This window comes from Dendrobates tinctorius, unplaced genomic scaffold (assembly GCF_039654945.1).
Source record: "Dendrobates tinctorius isolate UK_male_01 unplaced genomic scaffold, ASM3965494v1 ptg000084l, whole genome shotgun sequence".
Classification (NCBI taxonomy): Eukaryota; Metazoa; Chordata; class Amphibia; order Anura; family Dendrobatidae; genus Dendrobates; species Dendrobates tinctorius.
This window is the reverse complement of record NW_027361752.1, coordinates 48,096,742-48,112,500: the sequence shown is the minus strand read 5'-3', so window position 1 is coordinate 48,112,500 and position 15,759 is coordinate 48,096,742. Positions and strand designations below refer to the sequence as shown.

The window sequence follows — 15,759 nt, the reverse complement described above, 5'->3', positions numbered from 1 at the left end:
TTTGTCTTTCTTTCCTTCTCTTTCTTTCTTTCTTTCTTTTTCTCTCTCTCTCTCTTTCTGTCTTTCTTTCTTTCCTTCTCTGTCTTTCGCTTTCTTTCTTTCTCTCTCCCTCCCTCTCTCTCACGCTTTATCTTTCTTTTTCTCTCTCTTTTTCTTTCTTTCTCGCTCTCTCGCTCGCTCTCTTTCTTTCTGTCTCTGTCTCTTTCTGTCTCTGTCTCTTTCTGTCTCTGTCTCTTTCTGTCTCTGTCTCTTTCTGTCTCTGTCTCTTTCTGTCTCTGTCTCTTTCTGTCTTTGTCTCTTTCTGTCTTTCTTTCTGTCTTTCTTTCTTTGTCTTTCTTTCTTTCCTTCTCTGTCTTTTGCTTGCTTTCTTTCTTTCTTTTTCTCTCTCTTTCTTTCTTTCTTTCTTTCTCTCTCTCTTTCTTTTTCTTTCTTTCTTTCTTTTTCTTTCTTTCTTTCTTTTTCTCTCTCTTTCTTTTTCTTTCTCTTTCTTTTTCTTTCTTTTTCTCTCTTTCTTTTTCTTTCTTTTTTCTCTCTCTTTTTCTCTTTCTTTCTTTTTCTTTCTTTTTCTCTCTCTTTTTCTCTCTCTTTCTTTTTCTTTCTTTCTTTTTTTCTCTCTCTCTTTCTTTTTCTTTCTTTCTTTTTCTCTCTTTCTTTTTCTTTCTTTTTCTCTCTCTTTTTCTCTCTCTTTCTTTCTCTCTCTCTCTCTTTTGTGCAGAAAAATCGGCAGACTAATCTGCGACGTGTGCACATACCCTTAGCGATCTGGGGTTGGACGATGATAACTATTCGGCACCAGTAGTAGAGCTGGTAATACAGTTGGTAGCTCTCTGCCGACTGAATTGTAACCCGACAGCCATTTCCTTGTCTGGACCACCACTTACCAGTTAGTTTCCAAGAAGGGAAGGAGTTTCTATAAGTGACCAGAAAAATGGCCAAAAGAAAAATGCCGACAGAAAAAAGCCCACAGCTATGAATGCTGACAGGAAAATTGCCCACATGGACAAAATAACATTTATCACCCCCCTATTGACCTGTACTATGTTATATCGCTCCAGAACCTGTGTACAGTGTGACCCCGGCTATATCAGCGTGTGCCCAGTTTCCCGTGTGTGAATAGAGCCTTAGCCCTCTTTAACCCCTTCACGCTGCGACCAATTTCTGGTTTTGCGTTTGTTTGTTTTCCTTTCTTCCCAGAGCCATAACTCGTATTTTTCTGTCCACATAGAGATATGAGGGCTTGATTTATGCAGGATGAGTTGTACTTTTGAATCAATTATTTTACCATACAGTGTACTGGAAAATGGGGGAAAAAAATTCCATGCGCTGTGAAATTGTGGAAACCCCCCACCCCCCCCTGCAATTTTGACATTGTTTTTTGGGGAATTGTCTTGACTGTGTACACTTTGTGGTTAAAATGACCTCAGAATGTTATTCTCCTCATCAATAGGACTAAAGCGATACCAAACTGATCTCAATCTGCTCATGTGCCACCTCTGGCGGCCATTTTCCCGAAGTCCACCGCAGTGAAAAGGATGAGAATTGTGGGAACTTCTGACATTTTCTGGAAGCCTGGGGCCCACCGCAGCCCCACACAGCCACACACACCCTTCTCCAAGTCCGGGGTCCGCAGCTTCGCCCCACTCCTATCGCTGCCAGCTCCCTGCAGCAGCGACCCTAAATCATGGGACCCCAGTTCACCACAATAATAGCCAGCGCCATACACCCACATCCGACATGCGCCGTACATGTTGTTGTTTTGTCCATGTGGGCAACTTTCCTTGTGGGCAATTTTCCTGTAGGCTTTTTTATTCTGAGGACATTTTTCATGGAACTCTTTCTAGGACATGAAAAAAAAAAGAAGAAAAATCCTGCATCGCACTGATCAACCTATGTGGCCTCCCGTGGTCTAAACCTGGGGTAACCCGACCCTTTTTCTATTTTTCCCGCCAGGTTCGGAAGCTCTCTGAATACTGTTTGCCTCTGGCTTTGTGCCATGGCGACTCTTCGAGATTGCTGGCCGAAGCAAGTGTGGATAATTTCAGCGAGCTGGGAATAGCCTTCATGGAAGACCGCTTGCAGATGGACAACGGATCAGTTCCACGGAAAATCACCTGTAAGCTTCTATCCTCATAACTAATGTAAAGGGGGTGATAATGGGCCGGGAGACACGAGGCATCGAGCACCTCACTGATATCATCGCTGTCAATTACTCCGTATGGGTATAATCTCCAGTTAAAAAAAAAAAAAAAAAACCTTTCCGAACCCACAGTTTGTTAAATAAGGCGAAACAAAACTGTGCTTTACTCATCCTCCACTGGTCCAACACAGAGTCCTAGTGCCTTTTATTGACTGCAGCACTGACATCATGTGTACACCGCGTCAGCCTGTCTGTGAGATCAGTGGCATTGGTGGACAGCACAAGCCACTGAGTTCACTGATTGGCTGCAGCGCCGTAAAGGGACACAGGGCGCAGATCTGGGGACTCAGCTCTGGACCTGGGGAGGGTGAGTAAAGTATTTTTTTATATATGTGTGTGTATATAATATATATATAGCCAGGGGAAAAAGGTTTCCCAAAACCAGAAAACCCCTGTAACACATCATTTTATTCTGCCATGTGGTTTCTATTCTTGGTCTGGGCGGTGGCTCGGATGACCATGTATAGATGCACAAGCTCCACACACTGGGCCTCTGTCTTACAATCTAAGACTACAGACACTCAGGAATATTTTAGTCACGTGATTGTACTTAGAATGTTCCGGGATCTGTTCTTGAGAAAATTCCAAGGACCTGTAGCTTTATCGAGGGAGAAGTCTACCGGTGGCCCAGATCATCTGAGTCCGGTGGTAAGATGACTTCTTGGTTGTGTGGAAATATAAAGGAATAGAGGAACATTGGAGATGCGGTGGTTGGACATCACCTCCAGAGGAGCGTCCTATGGTCACAGGCTAAGGACAGGGCTTGGAGTCCCTCGACCATATAATTCCTTCTGAAACTGATAGCCCAGCAGGTCACTTGTCAGTAGAGTCCTGTAATCCTAGCTGGAGAAGTTTTGCTGCGACTAAAGCCCCCGTCTCACATAGCGAGATCGCTGTTGTGACACAACAGCACTCTCGCCTGCGCTCTCACTGCGTGTGACACATAGCGGCGATCGGGCCCCTGCTGTGATGTCCCTGATGGTGCTCGAATGTCCTGGGCCATTTTGTGATCGCTGGTGTCCCGCTGGCCAGCATGCATCGCTGTTTGACAGGGACAACGACGAACAACCTCAATACTACAGGTTTGAGAGACAGGGTCCCAACGACCGTCGTGTCGTTGCTGCGTCGCTGGTGAGATCTGACTGTTTGCCATCTCACCAGCGACCACGTAGCGACTCACCAGCAATCCCTACTAGGTCATATCGTTGTCGGGATCGCTGGTGCGTCGCCAAGTGTGACGGTACCCGTAGAGGGAGACAATTTGTCCTGTATAGTTGTAGGATGGGGTTACCCAAATCTGACCTTGGGTTGACCTCTTCGATCTTGCCTTTATGACTTCAGTTTCTTCATAACCTCTTGGTACGTCATTTCCGGTGACTGGACAGAAGGGCTGAAGGTGGGAAATAGAGACTACAGGGCAGTCGCTGCTGTGTAGGTTTCTAATATATGTTGTATAGATACATAATTCTTGTCTAAAACATTTTAATTGAAATCTTTCTAAAAAGTTGAAACAACTTTACAACAATGTTTCTCCACTTTAATTCAAATTTTGTAATATATTATGTTTTAGCTTCATCCCAATGTCAAACTTTTCATGAGGCATCTATTTGGGGGCCTTAAAGGGGTCTTATCACCAGGTCAAAAGTGGCTAGTTTTTGCTCTTATTTTATTTTTCCTGTTCCCTTGAAAAATACTTGTTTTGTTTTTCTTTAAATTCGCCATACGGTTCCAGAGATATGGACGTTTTTATTTAGTGCTAATATTTATGGTCTATACTAAGGGGGCGTGGCTCACAGGATTCAATGTGGGCATGTCTTTAGGCTGCTCTGTATAATTACCCTGTGAGCCACGCCCCTATAAAGACCATAAATTTAGCACTAAATATCCCATATCTTTGGAACCGTATGACGGATTTAAATAAAACAAAAAATGGCATACTCAGGGGATAAGTGGGAATACAATAAGCACAAAATCTTGCAACTTTTGACCTAGTGACAAGTTCTCTTTAAGGACACAGAAATGTTTTTTTTTTTTATTAATGTGTTCTTAGAGCGACAGCTTTTTTTGTTTTTTAATGTGAGGGCTTTTTGTTTGCAATGTGAATTATATTGTTTAAGGACTAGTGGGGGTTTGGGTGCCGAGCTGACAGTGAGAGCCCATTCACTAACTCATACCGCTTAGACGCTGTGATAGATACGGTAGCAAATAAGGGGTTACACTGCAGGGATCAGTTCTCTTAGTTAAGAGTTTCAGAAAGAACAATATTAAAAGAGGTATTCCACCCCCCCCCCCAAAAAAAAAAAGTCCTAAAGGACAAACCTTTGTCCTCAGTCAAATAACCGGGGGGCCTAAAGGAGTTTACTTTGTATATACAAAAGGGTATATAAAATATTGTATTTGAAGAACTCCCAGAATGCACTGGTTACAGGAAACCATCACGATCCTGAAATGATCTGTGGGATACGAGACACTTCTTGTTTCTGTGTTTCAGCTGTGCACTTAACAGAGTCATTGACCAATAAAGGAAAAGCCTTACAAGAAGAAGGCTCAGCCAAGACCACGTCCACACGGGAACCAATCTCGCCCAATTCTGAGAAGAACCAGAAACAAAAAATGGGGTCAGCAGAAAGCACTGAGATGGTTCATGGCCACGAAAGTGGTGGAAACTCCAGTGCAGGCGGTGGGGTAGACCCCAAGTCAGAAGCTGGTGGAGATCATCTTCATCTACACCTGTCCAGCTGCCATGAGTGTCTCGAGCTAGAAAGCTGCACCATTGAATCGGTAAAATTTGCATCTGCTGAAAACATTCCTGAGCTCCCCGATGACTTCAGCAGCCTGGACGACCATTCTGATGGGACTTGTCTTAAAGAACCGTCAAATCTGAACAGGAGCGGAAAGCCACCGAACGTTCTCATATATGGCGGCTCCGCGTCCCAAGAACGGCTGCCGCAAGTCCAAGATGCTCTTGTCCAGTGCTTTGATCCATGTAGATATGTGGTCTATCCCCTCCCGGAGGAGCAAGTCCTCAAGGCTCCATGGATGGATAACTGCTTGTTATTGGTGGTGGTGGCCGAGGAGCCAATACCATCCCGGGTCCAGGACCGGTTTACTTCTTACATGGGGAATGGTGGGAAGATCTTAGGACTCTCCTCCTCCTTTATATTTGGTAACTTGACTTTACAAAGAAGGTCGCAGCTGCAGGAGTCTGTTCAAGCCTTTATATTCGACAGACCCAATGGCGACCACATTCGTTTCAATGGGATGGCAAATGGCTATGTGTATGAGATGCAAGTCTGCAATCAGGAGAAAAGATGGGGCTACGTGGACAGCGAAAGCCAAGATGTGATAATCGTCCACCAAACCCATGGAGACAGTGGGGGAGAAGCTGTGCTATGCCAGGTAATTCTCACTGCTTGCTCCTTCCAGTTGTAACACAAATGGTTATAATTCACCACCATATTATATTAAGAATTACATTACTGATCCTGAGTTACATCCTGCATTATACCCCAGAGCTGCACTCACTATTCTGCTGGTGCAGTCACTGTGTACATACATTACATTACTGATCCTGAGTTACATCCTGTATTATACCCCAGAGCTGCACTCACTATTCTGCTGGTGCAGTCACTGTGTACATACATTACATTACTGATCCTGAGTTACATCCTGTATTATACCCCAGAGCTGCACTCACTATTCTGCTGGTGCAGTCACTGTGTACATACATTACATTACTGATCCTGAGTTACATCCTGTATTATACCCCAGAGCTGCACTCACTATTCTGCTGGTGCAGTCACTGTGTACATACATTACATTACTGATCCTGAGTTACCTCCTGTATTATACCCCATAGCTGCACTCACTATTCTGCTGGTGCAGTCACTGTGCACATACATTACATTACTGATCCTGAGTTACATCCTGTATTCTACTCCAGAGCTGCACTCACTATTCTGCTGGTGCAGTCACTGTATACATACATTACTGATCCTGAGTTACATCCTGTATTATACCCCAGAGCTGCACTCACTATTCTGCTGGTGCAGTCACTGTGTACATACATTACATTACTGATCCTGAGTTACATCCTGTATTATACCCCAGAGCTGCACTCACTATTCTGCTGCTGCAGTCACTGTGTACATACATTACTGATCCTGAGTTACATCCTGTATTATACTCCAGAGCTGCACTCACTATTCTGCTGGTGCAGTCACTGTGCACATACATTACATTACTGATCCTGAGTTACATCCTGTATTATACTCCAGAGCTGCACTCACTGTTCTGCTGGTGCAGTCACTGTGTACATACATTACATTACTGATCCTGAGTTACATCCTGTATTATACTCCAGAGCTGCACTCACTATTCTGCTGGTGCAGTCACTGTGTACATACATTACATTACTGATCCTGAGTTACATCCTGTATTATACTCCAGAGCTGCACTCACTATTCTGCTGGTGCAGTCACTGTGTACATACATTACATTACTGATCCTGAGTTACATCCTGTATTATACTCCAGAGCTGCACTCACTATTCTGCTGGTGCAGTCACTGTGCACATACATTACATTACTGATCCTGAGTTACATCCTGTATTATACTCCAGAGCTGCACTCACTATTCTGCTGGTGCAGTCACTGTGTACATACATTACATTACTGATCCTGAGTTACATCCTGTATTATACTCCAGAGCTGCACTCACTATTCTGCTGGTGCAGTCACTGTGTACATACATTACATTACTGATCCTGAGTTACATCCTGTATTATACTCCAGAGCTGCACTCACTATTCTGCTGGTGCAGTCACTGTGTACATACATTACATTACTGATCCTGAGTTACATCCTGTATTATACTCCAGAGCTGCACTCACTATTCTGCTGGTGCAGTCACTGTGTACATACATTACATTACTGATCCTGAGTTACATCCTGTATTATACTCCAGAGCTGCACTCACTATTCTGCTGGTGCAGTCACTGTGCACATACATTACATTACTGATCCTGAGTTACATCCTGTATTATACTCCAGAGCTGCACTCACTATTCTGCTGGTGCAGTCACTGTGTACATACATTACATTACTGATCCTGAGTTACATCCTGTATTATACTCCAGAGCTGCACTCACTATTCTGCTGGTGCAGTCACTGTGTACATACATTACATTACTGATCCTGAGTTACATCCTGTATTATACTCCAGAGCTGCACTCACTATTCTGCTGGTGCAGTCACTGTGTGCATACATTACATTACTGATCCTGGGTTATATCCTGTATTATACTCCAGAGCTGCACTCACTATTCTGCTGGTGCAGTCACTGTGTACATACATTACATTACTGATCCTGAGTTACATCCTGTATTATAATCCAGAGCTGCACTCACTATTCTGCTGGTGCAGTCACTGTGTACATACATTACATTACTGATCCTGAGTTACATCCTGTATTATAATCCAGAGCTGCACTCACTATTCTGCTGGTGCAGTCACTGTGTACATACATTACATTACTGATCCTGGGTTATATCCTGTATTATACTCCAGAGCTGCACTCACTTTTCTGCTGGTGCAGTCACTGTGTACATACATTGGTTCACTTTCCTGTATGGAGCCCCCCTTTAATGACCCGGACATTGCTGTTTGCCTGTGTTCCTTCATGTTCCCCTCTGTGTTTGGGCACAGGTGCGGCTGGAGGTCGCTCTGCAGGGTCTTCTGGATCACAGTAAGGAGACCTTTGACTCTCTGAAGCTCAGCAATCCCCAGCGGCTGGAGGTGCTGACACAGATCCTGCTCCGGCTCGGTCTGAATTGTGAACTGTGCTCCGTCCCCCCTCTGACACCCGTCTACCTGCTGACCGCCCGACAGGTGAGTGTGCATCGTCACCCTGGTGCCTCCGGGGTGGCACATTGCATCGTTCTCCAGGTTCGCATTGGCCGGGGTTATAAGCGCAGGTGCACTTTATTGCTCCTGTATGGCACACGCCTGCCATCTAGTGGATATGTTGAGTGCTTCTCCCATTCTTTAAATCCATACTGTGATGGTGGAGAAGTGAATATCTTCTGCTCCGTAATCAGTTCTGTCTCTTCTACATTCACATCCAGAGCTGCTTTCACAATTCTGCTGGTTGCAATCAGTTTTTGCCCCCTCTTTGCTGCCTGACCTGTTACCCAGTTGGTGAGCGCTCTATATGAAGCTACCAGCGTTCCCAGCGCTCTGCTCCCAGTATTATTACTGGTTAATAGTAGTTAGGTACAGCGCACTGTATACGGCACAGCACAGAGCACAATATACCGCACAGTATAAGGCACAGCACAGTACAGGGCACAGTATACCGTACAATATATGGCACAGTACAGGACACAGTATACGACAAGTACAGAGCACAGTATACAGCACAGTATAAGGCATAATACAGGCCACAGTATGCGGCAGCAGTTCACAGAAGAAGCAACTTATGCGAAACAGCGCTGTCGGGCGGTGCGGGGGGAAAGCTTTGCCAGCATTCAGCTTCCACACATCGGTCCTCCTCCTCAGTGGCAGCTACAGGTAAAACCCTGACTTCAAACCTTTCTTATTGAATCATTTATGAAATGTTCTTGCTGTGCCCTGGAATCTTTTATATATTCTGATATATCCCACATATATACATATGGGACAGATGATCTATAATCCCTGTGGTGCATTTCTTCTCCTCAGCCCCTCTTTCTCCCACAGTTTTACTAGGCTACTTTTTCCTTTTAGTGCTTGCAGTGCTCTATTTTGGCAAGTTTAGCAAACTTTTTGCATCTGCTGTTGGAATATAGGCCTTAATATATCACATTATTTTTGTGTCGGAGGGACGTATTGACTTTGGATGCATTTCATTGTGAACAAAATTAGATTTCTGGTTACTTTATGCAGTTTGCACTTTAGGGAGATGTTATAATCTTTGTTGCTGGTTATCCCCACCCCCTATGTTGGAGACCAATTAGTCCTGTCTTTTTAATCCAATCGTGTTATTTTTTTAATTGATAGTTAATAAAAATTGTATTTTTACATTTATTATTGTTTTCACTTCTTGAATCTTCATGGTACCTTCCGTGACGATTTTCTGCTGAGACAATATATGGCCCAGTATACCGCACAGTATACCGCACAGTATAAGACATAATATAGGCCACAGTATGCGGCAGCAGTACACAGGTCACTATTTCTTCTTTTCCATTCTGATTAATAATCTTATATCTGCATCTCTGGCCGCATAGTGTGACTGTATTCTCTGACATGTCCATTCACAGCCAGCATGAGAGCGCAGGTTTGTAGGAACATCGGCTGTTATGGGGGAGCTGTGGCTGTTATGGGGGAGCTGTGGCTGTTATGGGGGAGCTGTGGCTGTTATGGGGGAGCTGTGGCTGTTATGGGGGAGCTGTGACTGTTATGGGGAGGCTGTGGCTGTTATGGGGGGGCAGCTGTGGCTGTTATGGGGGGGCAGCTGTGGCTGTTATGGGGGGGCAGCTGTGGCTGTTATGGGGGGAGCTGTGGCTGTTATGGGGGGAGCTGTGGCTGTTATGGGGGAGCTGTGGCTGTTATGGGGGAGCTGTGGCTGTTATGGGGGAGCTGTGGCTGTTATGGGGGAGCTGTGACTGTTATGGGGGGGCTGTGGTTATGGGGAGGCTGTGGCTGTTATGGGGGAGCTGTGGCTGTTATGGGGCGGCTGTGGCTGTTATGGGGGGGCAGCTGTGGCTGTTATGGGGGAGCTGTGGCTGTTATGGGGGAGCTGTGGCTGTTATGGGGGAGCTGTGGCTGTTATGGGGGGGCTGTGGCTGTTATGGGGTAGCTGTGGCTGTTATGGGGGGGCAGCTGTGGCTGTTATGGGGGAGCTGTGGCTGTTATGGGGGGGCAGCTGTGGCTGTTATGGGGAGGCTGTGGCTGTTATGGGTTAGCTGTGGCTGTTATGGGGGAGCTGTGGCTGTTATGGGGGAGCTGTGGCTGTTATGGGGGGCAGCTGTGGCTGTTATGGTGGAGCTGTGGCTGTTATGGTGGAGCTGTGGCTGTTATGGGGCAGCTGTGGCTGTTATGGGGGGCAGCTGTGGCTGTTATGGGGGGCAGCTGTGGCTGTTATGGGGGGCAGCTGTGGCTGTTATGGGGGGCAGCTGTGGCTGTTATGGGGGGCAGCTGTGGCTGTTATAGGGGAGCTGTGGCTGTTATGGGTTAGCTGTGGCTGTTATGGGGCAGCTGTGGCTGTTATGGGGCGCAGCTGTGGCTGTTATGGGGGAGCTGTGGCTGTTATGGGGGAGCTGTGGCTGTTATAGGGCAGCTGTGGCTGTTATGGGGCAGCTGTGGCTGTTATGGTGGAGCTGTGGCTGTTATGCGTTTGCTGTTGCTTTTATGGGGGAGCTGTGGCTGTTATGGGGCAGCTGTGGCTGTTATGGGGCAGCTGTGGCTGTTATGGGGGGGCTGTGGCTGTTATGGGGGAGCTGTGGCTGTTATGGGGGGGCAGCTGTGGCTGTTATGGGGGGGCAGCTGTGGCTGTTATGGGGGAGCTGTGGCTGTTATGGGGGAGCTGTGGCTGTTATGGGGGAGCTGTGGCTGTTATGGGGGGGCTGTGGCTGTTATGGGGTAGCTGTGGCTGTTATGGGGGGTCAGCTGTGGCTGTTATGGGGGAGCTGTGGCTGTTATGGGGGGGCAGCTGTGGCTGTTATGGGGAGGCTGTGGCTGTTATGGGTTAGCTGTGGCTGTTATGGGGAAGCTGTGGCTGTTATGGTGGAGCTGTGGCTGTTATGGGGGGCAGCTGTGGCTGTTATGGGGGGCAGCTGTGGCTGTTATGGTGGAGCTGTGGCTGTTATGGTGGAGCTGTGGCTGTTATGGTGGAGCTGTGGCTGTTATGGTGGAGCTGTGGCTGTTATGGTGGAGCTGTGGCTGTTATGGGGCAGCTGTGGCTGTTATGGGGGGCAGCTGTGGCTGTTATGGGGGGCAGCTGTGGCTGTTATGGGGGGCAGCTGTGGCTGTTATGGGGGGCAGCTGTGGCTGTTATGGGGGAGCTGTGGCTGTTATGGGGGGGCTGTGGCTGTTATGGGGCAGCTGTGGCTGTTATGGGGCAGCTGTGGCTGTTATGGGGCAGCTGTGGCTGTTATGGGGGGCAGGTGTGGCTGTTATGGGGGAGCTGTGGCTGTTATGGGGCGGCTGTGGCTGTTATGGGGCGGCTGTGGCTGTTATGGGGCGGCTGTGGCTGTTATGGGGCGGCTGTGGCTGTTATGGTGGAGCTGTGGCTGTTATGGTGGAGCTGTGGCTGTTATGGTGGAGCTGTGGCTGTTATGGGGGGCAGCTGTGGCTGTTATGGGGGGCAGCTGTGGCTGTTATGGGGGGCAGCTGTGGCTGTTATGGGGGGCAGCTGTGGCTGTTATGGGGGGGCTGTGGCTGTTATGGGGGGGCTGTGGCTGTTATGGGGGGGCTGTGGCTGTTATGGGGGGGCTGTGGCTGTTATGGGGGGGCTGTGGCTGTCACTGTGTCAGGTGAAGGCTCCTCTGCTGGTTCTATTATGTAAACTATGGCTGTAATTCTTGCCTGTAATGCCTCATCTGACCACAGGGTGTCAGTGTTGATGCACGGTTCGCATTGTATTCGCACCAGGGTCTCCGTTATCAGTGCCATCCATGGTATGAATGGTTATTATGCTTTTATTATAGTAGTGTCTAATTGGTTAGAAATCTGCACATGACCAACAGTGAGAATGAAAGATTAGTTGTGTCAGGTTTCAGAAATTGCACCACTTTCACTTATAGACTTTGGCAAGGACTGAAGTGTTCATGTTACATGAGGCTGAGCTGCAGTACCAGGCGCTGTCCATGCTCCACAGTGGCAATGTTGCTGAAAGAAAGCTTATTTAACCTCGTTAATGGATGACTCATAGGGTTATTCTTTTCCTGTAGATTAGTATCATAAGGATACGCTGTACCATCATGATCGGCGGACTCCAACCTCTTGGACTTCACTGATCATAAAAATGTGGTCCCCTTTGTATATGGGCGCACCCGACCCGACCTGTGCAAGAAACTGCAACACAGCCCCAGTCCGGTGAGACCCCGTCACAGATCAGTCCCAACGCTCAGATCCTTCAGTGCATGGGTGGGATTGGCAAAAGAAGAGGCTTCTGCTCACAGAAATGTTATATGAACTATTGAGAGAAAATGAAGAGAACACCAGGGGGCGCCATAATGTGTATGTAACACTAGAGGGGGCCATAACGAGTGTGTAACACTAGGGGGTGCCATAACAAGTATGTAACACTAGGGGGCGCCATAACAAGTGTGTAACACTAGGGGGCGCCATAACAAGTGTGTAACACCAGCTGGCGCCATAATGAGTATGTAACACTAGGGGGCGCCATAATGAGTATGTAACACTAGGGGGCGCCATAACAAGTGTGTAACACCAGCTGGCGCCATAACAAGTATGTAACACTTAGGGGCGCCATAACGAGTATGTAACACCAGGGGGCGCCATAACAAGTGCGTAATAACGTTGTCTACATTAGGTTGTGATTTTGTGCCCCCCGCTGATCATTATGTGAGATATCCCACCAATTCTAATCATAGGAAGCCCCATTTGATGCAGAGTTCAGTCCTCTATCCCCATTAGGAGGCAGCGCCCTCTGGTGGCCATGCAGTAAATTTCTTGTGCAGAATTGTCCTGTTGTATCAGGATCTTCTGAGTTTTCCTTCCACTTCGGGGCTGCTCCCTTTCTCCTTGTAACTCTTATTTTTCCTGGCTACCAACAATGTAGTAAAATGGTATAATTGTTATGAAAGCCGAAGCCTAAAGAGACTCGTTGCGGCTCGGCATGCAAAGTGAACCTGTAAAACCAGGATGGGCGAGAACCTAATACCACAAGCGAGCGCTCGCTTATGGAGCAACAGATGGCTGGACGGCACAGGAGAGCGCCGAACAATCAGCAACCCATCCTACGTTACATAGAACCCCTGCAGGAAGAATACTACTTTGTGATTTAAAGTCACGGCGTCATAAAAATCCTTTTGCACCTGAACACGGGAATTCTGGGGTCTCACCGGCAGATATTTAGGATTTGGCCCCCATGAAAAGCACGCAGAGCTTTAACTTCCACTCAGGGACCCATACATCATCGCTCGCTCGCGAGGACGTGATCTTTGTCATGGACTTAATTGACGCCGTATATATATATATATATTTTTTTTTCTTCTCATTCGCGACACCAAGTTGTAAATGGGTAAAAAGTTTTTTGGGGTCTGCAGAAAAGGCAAAAAAGACAAAAGTGTTTTGTGCCGGGCGTCGCGAGGAGGCGAGCGGCTCATTAACACCTTCCGCCATTGTGTGCACAGATGTCTGTGTCAGAAAGTAATGAGGATGTTAAAAAAGAAAGCCGAGGAAAGGTTGTCACATCTGTGACTGGGGCGAGCGGAAGGGATCTGTGCGGGACACTCCACGCCGCCGACCGGTGGATTTTGGCTCCCAGGTAGAGCCGAGCTCGGTCTAATTGGACGTTTTGGGTTCATTTCTTTTACACGGGGTTTATTCGGCTCTTAAGAGGAAATCCATCTGTTTTCTCGCTTCCTCCAGGAATGTTCTTTGTAGAAGGTTAGGAACTTACACACTTAAAGAAACCTCAACTCGATGGTACAGGATGTAACAAATTACAGCAGCCATTTTTTTAAGTGGACCCCTCATTTCCCCTGACGTATTCCCATCTCCAAGACCCTATCCCAGTATGTAGTAGGTGTAATAATAAGAATATTGGCGAATCCCTCCAATTAGAAATGTAGTATAGTTCTTCTGATTTGCTATGTCTCTTTCCTCATGTGCATGGCATTGCAGTACCTTAGGTATCCATGGTTACGACCAAGAGCTAACTGTCACTATATCAGTGGTCGTAACCATGGATACCTAAGGTATGGCAAAAACCCGAAATTGACGAGCACCTCCTAATAAAAAGATAAAAATAATACACCCGTACTCTAGTTTGATCAGGTCGTGTGAGCCTATCCTCCAGTCTTGATGGGAACTTACACTAAAGGCCCCGTCTGAAATAACGAGATCGCTGCTGCGTCACCGATTTTGTGACACAACAGCGACATCGCCAGCGATCTTGTTACATGTGACACATAGCGGCGACCGCCCCCCCGCTGGATATCGCTGATCGTGCTCGAATGTCCTGGGCCATTTTTTCTGATCGTCGGTGTCCCGCTGGTCGGCATGCATCGCTGTGTTTGAGGCCGACGAGCGACCTCGTTGGCGACTCAGAACTCAGGGACGCAGGCGGGAGTCGTCAGAATCGCTGCTGTGTGACAAGGTCCCAATGGCCGCCGAGGTCGTTATACAGATCGCTGGATCGTTGCTGCGTCGTTGAGTAGATCTGCCTGACAGCTTTCTAGCGACCATGTGGCGACGCACCAGCGATCCTGACCAGGTCATATCATTGTCGGGAACGCTGGAGCGTCACTTATTGTAACGGGACCCTAAGACCACGTTCACACGTTCAGTATTTGGTCAGTGTTTTACCTCAGTATTTGTAAGATAAATCCAGAAGTGGTGTCGAGTTTCTATTATATTTTTCCTCGGATTCTTCCTCTCCTTCGAGTTTTGGTCTCATGCTAAGCCATCTCTTCACATTCGAAACCGGACAAATGACTGAATCCGAGATTGAAGATAAACTAACTGAAGCTCCTCTTCCTAACTGATCCGTTTTTGACCTTTTTATAAATAAAACAACCGAGGATTCAAATACCTTTACATCCTCCATCAACAGGCCTGAAGGTGAGTTTTTTTGACTGAGAGACTATTTCCCCGACTCGAAGCGCCGCATAAAATGCTAATGTAAATGTTGCTGAAAACAAACAACTTTCTTCAAAATTGAAGCAAACCGCAAATGTCTTTTACCAAGCGAAATGATATGGGACGACGATCATCCTGCTTAAAATTAGCCCTTCCGAATCCTTTTAACAATTGTTTCATTAAAAAATTGTCATTCAACGGTTTTTTGACCAAAATTTTAAGAAAAAAATGAAAGAATCTGGTTAGCCCATCTGTTTTTATCCGAAAATGTATTTAACATAAAAACCAAACCTTGGTTGTTAGAACGGAATAATATACGCTTAATGCAAAGGATAGGTCCCACAAAAGAATGGCTACATATATGGCAAAAAGGTCTAAAATTGCTCCCTTCTTACCATTAAATTTAGAAAGGAAACGACAACCAAGTTTTCAAATCCTCCTTAAGCTCGCTACCTAATCTCAGGTGTGAATTAGGCGCAAGTTTGCCTGCTGTGGCATCGTATAGCCTTCTTGAAAAAACCCTACCCATGGGTATGATTTTTAAGGCAAAGTTCAAGGAACCTAATAACGACTGCAAATTTTTTCAATAAAACTTTTTCTTTTGACAAAAAACAGATTAATCATATAACAAATTTTGTCAATCTTTTCAGCAGGGAGAGAGCATGTCAGATTCAGAATCAATCAGAATACCCCAAAATTCCAAAGAGGTACAAGGAGACATGTTTTTTTTTTTTGCTATAGGTATTCCAAAAT

The 15,759-nt window shown here is 46.5% G+C and overlaps 1 protein-coding gene across 6 annotated transcripts in view; it reads left to right on the top strand.

Moving 5' to 3' along the window:
* Window positions 1–15,759, top strand: part of HLCS (holocarboxylase synthetase) — a 166,917-nt gene that overhangs the window by 18,627 nt on the left and 132,531 nt on the right. For all 6 annotated transcript variants that reach the window (XM_073584661.1, XM_073584656.1, XM_073584658.1 and 3 more), the window contains 3 exons: window positions 1,951–2,113; window positions 4,689–5,596; window positions 7,903–8,085. In XM_073584661.1, the coding sequence (XP_073440762.1) occupies window positions 1,951–2,113; window positions 4,689–5,596; window positions 7,903–8,085 (1,254 nt within the window). The remainder of the gene's footprint in view (window positions 1–1,950; window positions 2,114–4,688; window positions 5,597–7,902; window positions 8,086–15,759) is intronic.